Source organism: Mus pahari, chromosome 1 (genome assembly GCF_900095145.1).
Source record: "Mus pahari chromosome 1, PAHARI_EIJ_v1.1, whole genome shotgun sequence".
In the NCBI taxonomy this organism is placed as follows: domain Eukaryota; kingdom Metazoa; phylum Chordata; class Mammalia; order Rodentia; family Muridae; genus Mus; species Mus pahari.
Window position 1 is genome coordinate 73266613 of NC_034590.1, and position 13261 is coordinate 73279873.

The window sequence follows — 13261 nt, forward strand, 5'->3', positions numbered from 1 at the left end:
AGAGAGAGAGAGAGGAAGAAGAAGAAGAAGAAGAAGAAGAAGAAGAAGAAGAAGAAGAAGAAGAAGAAGAAGAAGAAGAAGAAGAAGAAGAGGAGAAAAGAAAAGAAAAAAAGAAAGAAAGAAAGAAAGAAAGAAAGAAAGAAAGAAAGAAAGAAAGAAAGAAAGAAAGAAAGAAAGAAAGAAAGTGGAGGCTGGCCATGAGCACGTGGAGAGAGAGAGCAGGGAAAGAAATGGGGAGAGAGGGGAGCAGGAGCAAGAGGGAGAGGAGGGGGCAAGCAGTCCCTTTTATACAGAGTCAGGCACACCTGGCTGTTGTCAGGCAACTGTGGGAAGGAGCCTAGACTAAATGCCAACAATCTTCATATTCACAACAGTCCCAGGCTGATGTTATTATCTGCTAGGAGAAAAAAAGTGAACTGCCTTGTAAACTGGTAGTTGTTATAATTTCAATGTATGAGGTACTTTAGGGGAGGGATTCAGATGTTTGTGATCCTGGCTTCATGGTCTTGTTTACTAGCAGTAGAATAATGGTCAACATAACATTTAAAGCTAGTGACTGTGGTTTCTGTTGGCCCTGACTAGCTCAGAGCTACACAGCCAGCAGAGTAGACAGGCTATATGCTGAGGGCAGGTGGCTCTTATTTTTTTCCTTATTGCCATAACTTATGGCATGTTGGCTGGCACCTCCTTGCCTCCTCTCCTGCTCTCTACATTGTCCCCCTTCTCCTCGCCCTCAGGCTGCACAAGGCCCAGGAGGAGCACCGAACAGTGGAAGTAGAGAAGGTCCACCTGGAGAAGAAGCTACGTGACGAGATCAACCTTGCCAAGCAGGAAGCTCAGCGGCTGAAGGAGCTGAGGGAGGGTACTGAGAATGAGAGGAGCCGCCAGAAATATGCCGAGGAAGAGCTGGAGCAGGTAGGAGAGTCTGCGCAGGATGCCTTGGGCAGTGGATTAGGGTCTGGCTGGAAAGCTTCATTTGTGAACGTTTTGAAGTATGGTTCAAATCTTTCTTCTGGACTTACCAGTAAGGCTAGTGGTAAAGGATTACCATGATTTTCAAAGAATGGCAGGTAATGGGAGATGAGAGTGATTCTCTTCCCCCCACCCCGTCCCTTTTTCATTGAAGTATTTATATTAAGAGAACAAATCCTAAGTATTGAGCTGGTAAGTTTTTACATGTGGATATGCATGTGTAAGCACTACTCAGCTCACTTTTGCTCCAAGAGTAACTATCGTGATAGCCTGTAAACTAGATTAGTTTTGCATGATTTTGAATTTTGTAAAAATGGCAGTGGGGATGGAAAGAAGGCTTAGCAGTCAAGAGAATGTAAGCTTGGGCAATGGTGACCAGGGGAAGAACTCAGTTAGATGCTCTACCTCCTGTTGACTAAGGGGCCAGTGTAAACAGAGGCAGAAATCACTAGGCAAGGGCCCCTAGGTTGTGGCTCTGGTTTACAGAGTACCCTTGATATAGACTGAGAAGCACTCAGAGCCTGATCTGTTATTTGCCATGCCATCTATGTGCACTGCCATCTGTGTCTTTGGACTCAGGTGTGGAAACAGAGATCAAGTGTCTCTGGAAAGCCTCCAGTGTTGCAAGAAGCCTAGTTCAGTTCAAGGAAGGCGGTGGGGTGAAGGGTAAGCACCACAGGCCAGAGAGTGGAGGTGCAGACTCAGCAGTTGTACCTGCAGCTGGGTGTAGACTCTGAATGGTTGGTGGGCATGAGCCTGGACAGCCAGCCTGGTGACTGTCAGCAGTGGGCCCTGTGGTAAGCAAAAGATAATGCTGAGCTGGGCGAGGTACAGATGGGCAAATGGGGAGTCACAGCTCCTGCTCCAGCATGTGCCCACGTGATGAACCATGTCTCAGCTTGTTTTCCTTCTGGTGAAGTCTGGCAGCCAGTACCTTGTAAACTTCTGGTTGGGGTGGAGTTCCATCTTAAAATGTTTCCCTAGCTCCTAGTGCTACCTGCAGCTACACTCTTTCTCATGAGAACTCGAGATTCAGGAGTTCTAGGGAGTGCCAAGGTTCTCTCATTTTGATCACAGTTCAGTTCAGGTGTTTGAGGCTATGTTCTGAAGAACTAGGCTTAAATCCACCTCTACCATGGACCCACTGACCTGGACCTTTTCCACCTTCAGGCTCCCACACTCTGCATCTCCCCAACCCACATTTTTAAGTGAGGGATATATATATATGTATATATATATATATATATATATGTATATATATGTATATATATATATATATATAATATTAAAGAAGTGAAAATTAAAATCACAATGAAATACTATTACAGCTACCAGAATGCCTAAAGTTAAAATGCCTAAAAATTTAAAGATCATGTGTCAGTGATAGCAGTATTGATGGGTTCAACCCTTATGAGAAACTATTTAGCATTTTCCTACCCTCTTCTCTGCCTCCAGTGCTATAGATCAAACTTGGGCTTTATATGTTAGCAAGCACTCTACCACTGAACCATATTCCAAACCTCATTTGATGGTTTCTACTAAAGCTTTATTTAAAGCTTTATTTTAGCTTTATTTAAAGGTTTCTACATAAATGCTTTATTACTATATACCAAACAGAAATAAGTGCTTATGCTCACTAAGAGATATGTATTCAGTAACGTCCATAATAGTGTTACTTGTCATACTGTGTCCTGCAACAGGCCACTTGGAGGAGGCAGGGGAAAGTCTGAAATGGGGAGTTCAGTGGTTCCCATCCTCCTCTCTGGGTACCCAGACACTGCTGGTATACCACTGAGAGGCGAAGTCAGGAACTGGGGATCCAAGGTCTACCTTTCCCCTCAGGATAGCTGTGTGCCAGGCAGGAAGTGGGAAGGCAGTGTCCTGGATGAATAGAATCTGGCCTCGTTAGGAGGGAGTGCCCAGCACCAAAGGGCACTTACTAGAGGAGAGAAAGCCTTAGGCATGGCTTTTAGTTGAAAGTCTTCCATGCAGTGATCCTTAATGAAGCAGAGATCTGAGTTGATCCTTGCTTGTTCATACTGGTTTATTTGATGGTGGCTGTGAATGCATATACTTTATTCAGGGTGAACAAGAGATTATATATCTTTTATGGGGAAGGAATACCCAGCTAGGGAAGCTCATTGGCTGAAGGCTCAGGGTTATCTAGATATCTCATTAGTATGGAGAAGAACTCCAGTGTTATGCTATGTGACTGAGTGCCCATGGTCCTTAGTGGGGTGTCATGGTTAAGTGTCCAGAGCAGGTACAGATGCAGGTAGAGAATGGTTCTGCTCCTGTTGGCAAATCTTTGGGATTCCTAGGGTTTGAGCTCATTCTGGTAGCATGATCCCACATGCCCTACAGTTAGTTACTCATAAAAGCCAAATGAACTAACAACCCAGTGATTATCACCAAGAAGTGAAAAAAAAACTAGTTATAAATAATCTAGTAGATTATTACTCAGCAATATAAATCAGCCCTCACCTGGGATTTTACTTAGGGTCTTCTGTGGGAATGGTACTGTTGATTTTTACCCTATAAGAAATTAAGATGGATATTATATATAAAGCATATGAAAGCCAGGCACTGTAGCTCATTCCTATAGTGGCAGCTCTCAGGAAGGTGAGGTAGAAGAGGTGACATGAGTTCCAGATGAGCCAGGACTATATGAATCGAGACACTTTCTTTAAAACCAAAACAAAATATATGAGTATCTATGTTCAGTAAGGTGGTGGCTTGTTACTCAAATGATGGTCAAGTTAATAAAAATAAATAATAGACTGAAAAATAAAATGAAAAAACATTTAAATATCTATTAATTTAAAAAGTTATATTAAATCTCTTACCAATCAGCCTAAACATTTTATGAAAAATAACTAAATTTTTAAACTAAAACCAATAGTTTTCTTTTTCATTTTTTTCCCAAGACAGGATTTCTCTGTGTAGCCCTGGCTGTCCTGGAGCTCATTCTATAGACCAGGCTGGCCTCAAACTCAAGAGAACTACCTGCCTCTACCTCTGAGTACTGGGATTAAAGGAACTACCGCCAATTTAATAAATTGCATATGTAATTTTGTATATTTTTTTAATGTCTGGCTTATGAAACTACTGTTTTCTTTTTGTTGTTTCTGATACAAGCTTTCTTTATTTTCTTTTTTTTTTTGGCTTTTTTGTTTGTTTGCTTGTGGGTTTTGTTGTTGTTGTTGTTGTTTTGTTTTTTGGTTTTTTGAGACAGGGTTTCTCTGTGTAGCCCTGGCTGTCCTGGAACTCACTCTGTAGACCAGGCTGGCCTTGAACTCAGAAATCCACCTGCCTCTGCCTCCCCAGTGCTGAGATTAAAGGTGTGTGCCACCACACCCGGCTACAAGCTTTCTTTATAGATTAGGCTGGCCTTGAACTGGTGAGCTCTTATTGCCTCTGTCTCCTAAAGATTGGGACTTTCGCCAGGTACCATCACAGCCATCCTATATTCCATTATTAGTGTTTATATTCAGTCTGTTGTAAGAGAAAGAGGGTAAAAACTCAATTAATGGCAGACAACATAGGGGCTAATGTCTGACATCTAAGAACTCGGAGGAGGCAGAGGCAGGAGGATCAGAAGTTCAAGACCACCTTCTTCTCCTTAATAAATTCAAGGCCACCCTGAGCTTCATGGAACCTTTCCTTAAAAAACTAAAGCTAGGATTCTAGAGATGGGTTAGTGGTTAAGAGCACCGGCTCCTCTCCCAGAGGACTGGGGTATGTGAAAGTGTGCGCAGGTGCCTACAGAGGCCAGAGGCGTCCGTCGGCTTTCTGTGGATGTGGAGTTATAGGCAGTTGTGAGCTACCTCGTATGGTGCTAGGAATTGAATCTGGGTCTTCTGCAAAAGCACTATTCACTCTTAGCTACTGATCCTTCTATGCATCCCCCAGAATTAGATTTTCAACCACGTGCTATGTCTACCATATTGTGATTTTTTTTTTAATTTAGTATTTTTTTTTAAATAGGTATGGGTATTTGGCTTGATCTGTGCCTGTATACCCCATGTGTGCCTGGTGCTCAAGGAGATTAGAAGAAGGTGTTAGATTCCCTGGAGTAGTTGTTAGAGATGGTTGTGAGCTGCCGTGTGGGTGCTGGGCACTGAACCAGGTTCTCTGGAAGAGCAGCCCGTGCTCTGAACTGAGCATCCTCCAGCCCACACTGTGATGTCTTGAGGCCCATTTACAATAAGGTTATTCAGTAGCACATATATTCCTGAAGAGACCAGGAAAGCTGCCTTAGACTGGCTGTTTGACCAGGAAAATAAGCTAATGTGGTAGCTAGCAGGGTTCTGGAGAAGAAAGAAAAAGGTCTGCATCTGCATTCTGCTTGGACTATGGACAGTGTGGTCTTAAGTAGGCTGCTTTTCTTTGCGCTTACTTCCCTGTATGTGAAAATCAGAGAACAGGCTTTGTCATTTCTTCCTAGTACAAGAATTATAAAGCAGGTGTGGACTCAGAGTTGTGAGGCATTGCACAGAGGTGTTAGGGGAGGATGTTAATGCTGACAGACTCACATTCTCATGCCTCATAGGTTCGGGAGGCCTTGAGGAAAGCAGAGAAGGAGCTGGAATCACACAGCTCATGGTATGCTCCCGAGGCCCTTCAGAAGTGGCTGCAGCTCACGCATGAGGTGGAGGTGCAGTACTACAACATCAAGAAGCAGAATGCAGAGAAGCAGCTGCTGGTGGCCAAGGAGGGGGTGAGGCCTGCTCTCCTGAGAGCTTCTTTTGCCCTCTTCTCTCCTCCCCACCCACTGCTTAGTGAATGTACTGAAGTTCTTGGAAGAGGGCCTGAGGGTATAGGGTATTCTGCCCTGTCTTCTGGGGATGGAAAAGCAGGTAGGAGGGGGTTCAGCTTTCCTGCTGAAAAAAGCTGCCAAGGGAACAGAGGTCCTTCTGGGGCATGACTAAGGCTGGAACCTTTTCCTTGTGCATCTTCGTAGTTCCTGAGGCCCGCCCGCTTCCTCCCTTGCCTTACTCCTCACTCTGCTCCTTTCCTCTTTCTCTTCCTTCTCCTGTGAAGCTTACGCTGTGTTAGGAGGACCCAGCCATGGGAAGGCCTCATTTCTTCCAACCATGAACCCATACTCTCTTTATATTTGGGGCTTCCTCTTGGCAGGCTGAGAAAATAAAAAAGAAGAGAAACACACTTTTTGGTACCTTCCATGTGGCCCACAGCTCTTCCCTGGATGATGTGGATCACAAAATCTTAACTGCTAAGTAAGTAGCACCAGTTACCAGCTCCAGCAACGCTAATACCATCCTTAGAGACCGAGGTTACGTGAGGCCTTCTAACCCCAGTCCCATCTCCTCACGATAGCATGACAGCTCTGGTCTCCTACCCAAGCTCTGATCCAGCTTCTACTTTGCTCTAAAGTTTATGATTTATCTACCCCAGTTTGTTCCTCTCAAAAGTAATCTTGTTCTTATTGGGGCTTCCACACGGTCCACACCTGCAGTTCTTTCTTCTGACTTCAGGCAAGCACTGAGTGAAGTGACGGCAGCACTGAGGGAGCGCCTGCACCGGTGGCAGCAGATCGAGATCCTCTGCGGTTTCCAGATTGTTAATAACCCCGGCATCCACTCCTTGGTGGCTGCTCTCAACATCGACCCCAGCTGGATGGGCAGCACCCGCCCCAACCCCGCCCACTTCATCATGACTGACGATGTGGATGACATGGATGAGGAGATTGTGTCGCCCTTGTCCATGCAGTGTAGGTGACCTCTTTGTAGGGGTGAGCAAGGGGTAGCCTTTGGTGGGCAAGATGAGATGCCTATCGCCTCTGCTGTGTTTAAACAGCAGTTGGGAAAGATAAGTAGGAAAGATGTGGTTCCTTCATTGGTTAATAAAACAATTCTCATTAAGATATTTCTTTATAGCTGTCCTTTTGGTGGTTTCTCCTTGCTCTATGCCTTCTCTGTCCTGTATCTGTGTGTCTCTTTCTTTACTCTGTTTTTCTGTTTAGTCCTCCTTTTTCCTACCCCATGCTATCTACCTTTATTAAAAAATAATCTTTAGAGACTTTTTATTTATAGTATAACATAATATTCATTTGAATTATTTGTGTTTATTTATTTTCACTTTATGTTTCTTGTTCCTAATTACTAAAGCAGGTGAATAGAATGATGTCTCTTTTCCTTGCCTTTCTGCGTGAGAAGCCCATATAGTAGCAGCCCTTTAAATCATTCCATCCCTAAAGCCTCTGAGCTGGGAGGCAGTCTTGCTCAGGAGAGAACTTCTTACAAGTATGTCTGGCTGTCCACCGAACTTGGGCTCCCCTACTCCCATCCATTGACCTGGTTCTTTCTTATTTTCCCCAAAGGTGATGAGAATTTTGTAGAACAGAGATAAATGGACAGCATTCTGCGGGAGTGCTTTAGCAATTCCCTTCTGGTCCATGGCTGAGGTTTTTTTTTTTTTTTTTTTTGGATAGGAGATTATTTTAGCTAAATACATTAGGCATATCTGTGGTAAAGGTGTTATCTTGAGCCCATACCTTACCAGTGCAGAGGGGACTGCAGGTCTGGTTTAGGGTCTCATTCCCCTGCTTGCTCTGAAGGCCAGGTTCTTTAATCAGGCTGAATTCATAATTCAGACAAAAGTTTATTTGTAAATGTCCTTTTTAATGGGCTGAGTCTAGAACTTGCTGTAAGTTCCAGGCTAACCATAAACTTGTGACAATTCTCCTACTTCCCACCCTACCAAGTAGTAGACTTATAGACATGTAGGACCATGTCAATTGTTTCAGTAGTACTTTGCCCCTGCCTGAGCCTTTTTATCTTCTTGATCTGATATCTTTTTTGTTTTGGTTTTGGTTTTTTGAGACAGGATTTCACTATGTTACTCTGGCTGGCCTAACTCTCTCTTTAGCCCTGGCTGGTCAGAACTCTATATAAACCATGCTGGCCTCAAACTCATAGAGATCTACCTGCCCCTGCCTCCCAAATGCTGGAATTAAAGGTGTGTGCCACTGTGCCTTGCTTGATCTGATATCTTGCTAGGTCTTTAGTCAAAGGCCTACCAAGGTTTGGATCACGAATAGGCAAATCTGGGTCCTACCTTCTTGATCTAAAGGCTCCCATGCTCTCTAGGTTAGGAAGAAGCTTCATTAGCTCTGAGCTACTCATTCCCTGTCCTCGACCTTGCTGTATCCCATTGAGAGACAGGCCAAAACCCTTCATAAATCAGATTCTCTTCTCCTTTTGGCCTGGCTGTTGACCCTAGATGCTGCCTGGCTGATGGGGCGTAGGTTCAGTGACCGTTCTCTCTGCTCTACATCCGCCGGCTCGGATGATCAGTCCCTCTGCAAATACCCGGGTTTGAGGAGCCCCTTTGGGGCTTTTGTTTTTCCCACTTTTGTAACTAAACCAACACTCCTATCCAATGGGCCCCTTTTGTTGCCTGCCTCACACTCCTGCCTGCTCCCTTTGTCCCCTCAGCACTGTCCTTACTAACTGAAGGGAGAGGTTCGGGGGTGAGAAGAATCAGCCTGTTCAGCTGAAAGCTGGAGAGAAGACATCTGTGGTGATGCACAGCTTCGGCCTTTCCCTTCAGCCCAGCCACACGAGTGTCCTGGTGGTAGCGGACCTTCTTCCTGCTGGGCTGGGAGGGAAAGCAAGGAAAAGAACATTCCTCTTTTTTTCTTTTTCATGTTTCTTCGCTTTTCTCCCCATTTCTTCTTTCTTTTTCTCGCCTTCCCTTCCTAATATGGGCTTCTTTTTCTTCAAGCATTTCATGCTTTGAAAGCTACCAGCTGTATAAGCCCTGCTGCCTAACTCCATCACTATGGGATTGTGTTCTCTCCATGGCTTGGCCTTATAAAGCTCTGCCACCCTAGTAACCTCTGACTTTCTCTAACTTTTAAGGAATAAATGTCTTTTTGTTTTTTAAGTTGGAGCTGGGATTGAGCCTAAAAACATTCTTTGGCACATCCCTAGGTTACCTGGTGCCCAGGTCGGAGTGGTAGTTCTCCTACAAGAGCCTGGTTTGCAGCACTGATCTAACAGCAGTGATCTAGGTCACTTTTGTTTATGCACATACTAGAGGAAATCTGGAAGGCGACGCATGAATAGTAGCAATAAAAAGGCATTCGCTGCCTCACCATAGCTAGATAGTTTTGCTTGCATTTTTTTAACCAACTTTAAAAAAGATTTTATTTTTATTTGAAATTATGTATATATGTGTATATGTTGACTTTGGGTTTGTGCACATGAATGCAGGACCCACGGTGACCAGAAGAGGGCATTGGGTTCTTGGAGCTGGAGTTAGAGGCAGTTGTGAGTTGCTCAAAGTGGGTGCTGGGAACTGACCTTGCATCATCTGCAAGAACAGAACATGCCGTTAACAGATAGGACCATCTTTCCAGCCTCCTCTTGTGAAATTTTTAAACATGTGGTTAAGATATTTTTTAAGTACAGTGACGTGCGTGGGTGTTTTGAAGACACTACTTAGAAGTCTCAGAACAGCCCCTCAGCATTTTACAAAGGTAGATTAAAATGAGAATGGAAGTAGCTTAGGGTCCCAGCTGGAAGTAGAAAGGCTTGGGTTCTAACTCTAGGGTTGTGTGTTCCCAAGTTCAAGACTAGTTCATAAAAAAATTCATCTTTCTTCATTTCTTGAAACTTTCTGTTTGTTTATTTTTCTAAAACAGAGTCTTACTATATAGCTTAGCCTAGCCTGTAGCTTACTTCATAGTCTGCTGGCTTCTAACACATAATCCCCCCTTACTCAGTCTATCAAGTGCTGAGTTTACAGTTATGTCCTATCATACCCAGCTCCAGAACATTTTAATAAGTGTCTTTCATGTTATTAAAATCTTTTTATAAGTATCACTTTAATATCTCTGTCATCTGCCAGAAAATAGATGTCTTCTTATTTTTCATCACTCTGCCTTTATGCATGCTTCCATGCAACAGTTAATAACAATCCAATGAACATATTTTTGTACAAGTCCTTGTCTGTGTTGTAAATTTTTTTCTGAGGTTGGTTAAAAAATAAAAGGCTGGTTCTTGGTGCTCTCCCGGACCTTACTCCTAGTCCTTATCCTCTACTGTCCTGCCTGTGCCCTCCCACTAACTGCCTTGTGACTTCCCTTTATAGTGACATTGGCCTTAGGTCTCCTTCTACTGAAGTTGCTACTAAAATTGCCCTGGGCACCTTATCTACAATTTCCCATCCTTTCAGGTCCCATAGGGGGAGGTTTCTGGGAGGTGGTATCCTTTTCTCTGGATTGGGTATCAAAGGTCCAGAGAGGTGTCTAACAGGCATATCTTTGTGGGAACATACTTGCCTACACACTTGCTTGGGTGCCCAATCCTTATATTCTCTTTACTCTCCTTGCAGCCCCCAGCCTGCAGAGCAGTGTCCGGCAGCGCCTGACGGAGCCACAGCTTGGCCTGGGATCTCAGAGGTTGGTAGAGGGCGAGGCTGGCCACTTCTTGACAAGCCGGGTATCTCTGCGGCGAATGCGTAGCCTTTCATCTGGACAGTCTTTCACTTCTGAAGGCCACGGGACCAGCCCTCCATCTGCCTCTGCTTCTTCTTCCTGCTCCTCTTCCACTACCACCATCGCTACCACCACAACCTCCACTACCACCACCACCATCAACACCGTCCATGTTCACCCTGTTTATTATCACCACAGCACTTCCTATTTCCTCCAGATGGATCCCTACCCTGACCCAACCCCTTCTGACAACATCGCTGTGATGTCTGGGCATTCAGAGAGCTTGGGGTATCAGCTATCTCTTCTCTTTCTTCCTTCCCTCCCTACTGCTCTTACCGTGGCCTCTGCCTGCTGCCTGCTGCTGCTTGTTGACCTCTGGGAGGTGTGGTGGGGAATCATTCCCTGTCCTTTCCTTTCTCAGTTCAGAAGATTCCTTATTAAGGTCGGCTTAATTTCCTACACCTGTCTTCCCTTTGCTGTTTGGGGTTTTCTCTGAAAAAGAGTACCAATCCTCTTCCCTCACGATCCTATATCACTTGTTTAAATTATGCACTTTTAGATCAGTCGTCTCATTTCCTTTACTCCTTAAACAAATATACTCTGTGCAGGGCACTTCTGCATATGGGGGTTCTCAGTCACCCTGACCTATAGTCTTGCTTGGAAAAGACACACAGATAAACTGCAACAATTTCCTAAGTGCTCTGGGGTACTGAGGAAGGAGGAATGACTAACAGTGTGTGTCTAGGTGGAATGCTTTATGAAAGAGATGACATTTGTAGGGAGGCCCTGTGCACAGAGAAAGAAAAGGGGTGTTCTAGCTTGAGGAAATGTTTTGTACAGAGGAATGGAGGTGTAAGAATATATTATGTATTTGAAGTGGAAACACTACGTATGTGTTGGAGAAGTAGTGGCCGATGAGGTCAGAAGGATGCATAGGTCAGAAGGGCTTTATCATTTTAGAAATGGAGCACCATAAAAGGGTTTCTGAATGAAAGTGAACTGGCTATACTTCCATTTTAGAGGACTTGGGGGTAATTACAAGTGCTTGCTGCTAAGCTTGATGATCTGAGTTTGAATCCAAGAGCTCACATTATAGAAGGAAAGAGCCAACTCCTGGAAGTTGCCCTCTGACTTCTGCATCTGTGCCATGTGCAGGTGTGTAAACACACACAATAAATAAGTATAATAAAATAATAATTAAAATCTTTCCACTTTATAAATAACATTTTAGTGGCTCGAATGCAGGAAGAAAGGAAGACTAAGGACTTTGAGGCATTGCAGTATAGCAAGCCCTTGGGGGGACTGAGGCCTTGACTTGGGAAGGTAATTCACTTATAACTGGCCACAGGTGCAGAAAGGAGAATCTAGTTTGATACCTAGGTGTCTGGCTTGATTGAGTAAATGAGTGCAGCCTTCATGGAATTACAGTACAGGAGAAGGAATACAGAATTGGGAATTTGGGACCAGAAAAGCTAAGCAGGAATGAAACTATTTGTTAAAGTGGGCAGTTAAGGCCCTGAAAGGGTCATTTTATCAGGCTGCAGAGACACTTGGGACAGACCAGACTCTTGACTTTTCATTCAAGATGTTTGTTCTTCTGAAAAGTCTCAGTAAGTGACCTAGAAAGGAGCTGGAAGTTTCTCCTCAGCCTGGACTGGCAGCTCATTGACTTTCCCTGCTGTATCAAAAGGTTGGGCGAAGGTCAGAGGTTGATCTTGTATGGGATAAGCTTAAGCTTAGGACTAAGAAGGAACTCACCTTTGGAAGTCATTCTCATCCCTGAAATTGTGACTATGGCTCCGTCCTGGTCGCCTGCTTACTCTGTTGATTTCTTTTGACTCAGCCTCATCTCTCTGCCTCTGCTTCGTGCACCTGGATAGTTATCCTTGAGAGCTGTTCCCTTTGCTTCCACAAAGGGACTGTTCTTACTAGGACTACTACTGAGCAGACTTGCCCATGTTCACTCTCATCCTCATTTTCATCTGCAAGTGTGGGAAGAGACTGCTCCTCCCAGTACTTATGGAGAGGACTGGGATGGTTCAGGAAAGCTAGGGGTTGCTGGGATTCCACGCTCAGAGGCCTAAGCCCAGGGCAGTGGGGAGGAAGGGGGGGAGAACCTGCATTCACCTGGCCTGTTCACTGCTTAATTTTCTTTTGCACCATGCACCAGAGGATCATCTCTAAAGGCAAACAGGCTCTCTAGTAAGGTTAGTAGTTTGGGATGGGAGTTCAAGGCAGCTTAGCCTTGGGGAGGGATAGCTCTGGCCTAAAAGGTCTCAGAAGTTCAGGGAGGGAAAGTGAGCACACCTTAACGGGTGTTTCCCCTCTTGTTCTACTAAGGCTTTCTCCTAGATCCTCATCTTTCTATGGGATTCTTAGCTTTTAATTGATGAGAGAGGCATGGAAGGATAAAAATCAAGAACAAGTTCAGGCCTGTGGGTCAGAAAAAGTGAGGCTGGGAAGTCCAAGCTTTTTTTACCCTTTCCTTGGTGTAGAAAGGTAGAAATTCCCAGTATCTTACCTCCTTAGTTTAAAAAGGATGCCACTTTTAGTGTGGATTCTTGGAATGTCTTAGAACTTTCTTAGTGGTATGTGTTTATGTGGAGGATTGTTATGTGCTTAGAGAAACAAGGACACTTTTTAAATGTTTAAGATGTAGGCCTGGGGCTGGGCGGTGGCAGCACATGCCTTTAATCCCAGCACTTGGGAGGCAGAGGCAGGCGGATTTCTGAGTTCGAGACCAGCCTGGTCTACAGAGTGAGTTCCAGAACAGCCAAGGCTACACAGAGAAACTGTGTCTCGAAAAAAGCCAAAATCCAAAAA

The 13261-nt window shown here is 44.5% G+C and overlaps 1 protein-coding gene across 4 annotated transcripts in view; it reads left to right on the top strand.

Annotated features, from left to right (window-relative positions):
• Stim1 (stromal interaction molecule 1) overlaps positions 1-13261 on the top strand; it is a 180512-nt gene that overhangs the window by 163364 nt on the left and 3887 nt on the right. The window contains exons 7-13 of one of the 4 annotated variants that reach the window (XM_029539090.1): positions 738-915; positions 5525-5692; positions 6112-6212; positions 6471-6706; positions 8218-8310; positions 10336-10402; positions 12609-12645. In XM_029539090.1, the coding sequence (XP_029394950.1) occupies positions 738-915; positions 5525-5692; positions 6112-6212; positions 6471-6706; positions 8218-8310; positions 10336-10402; positions 12609-12645 (880 nt within the window). The remainder of the gene's footprint in view (positions 1-737; positions 916-5524; positions 5693-6111; positions 6213-6470; positions 6707-8217; positions 8311-10335; positions 10403-12608; positions 12646-13261) is intronic. The other 3 variants (XM_029539084.1, XM_021199457.2, XM_021199447.1) reach the window with 3 other exon arrangements.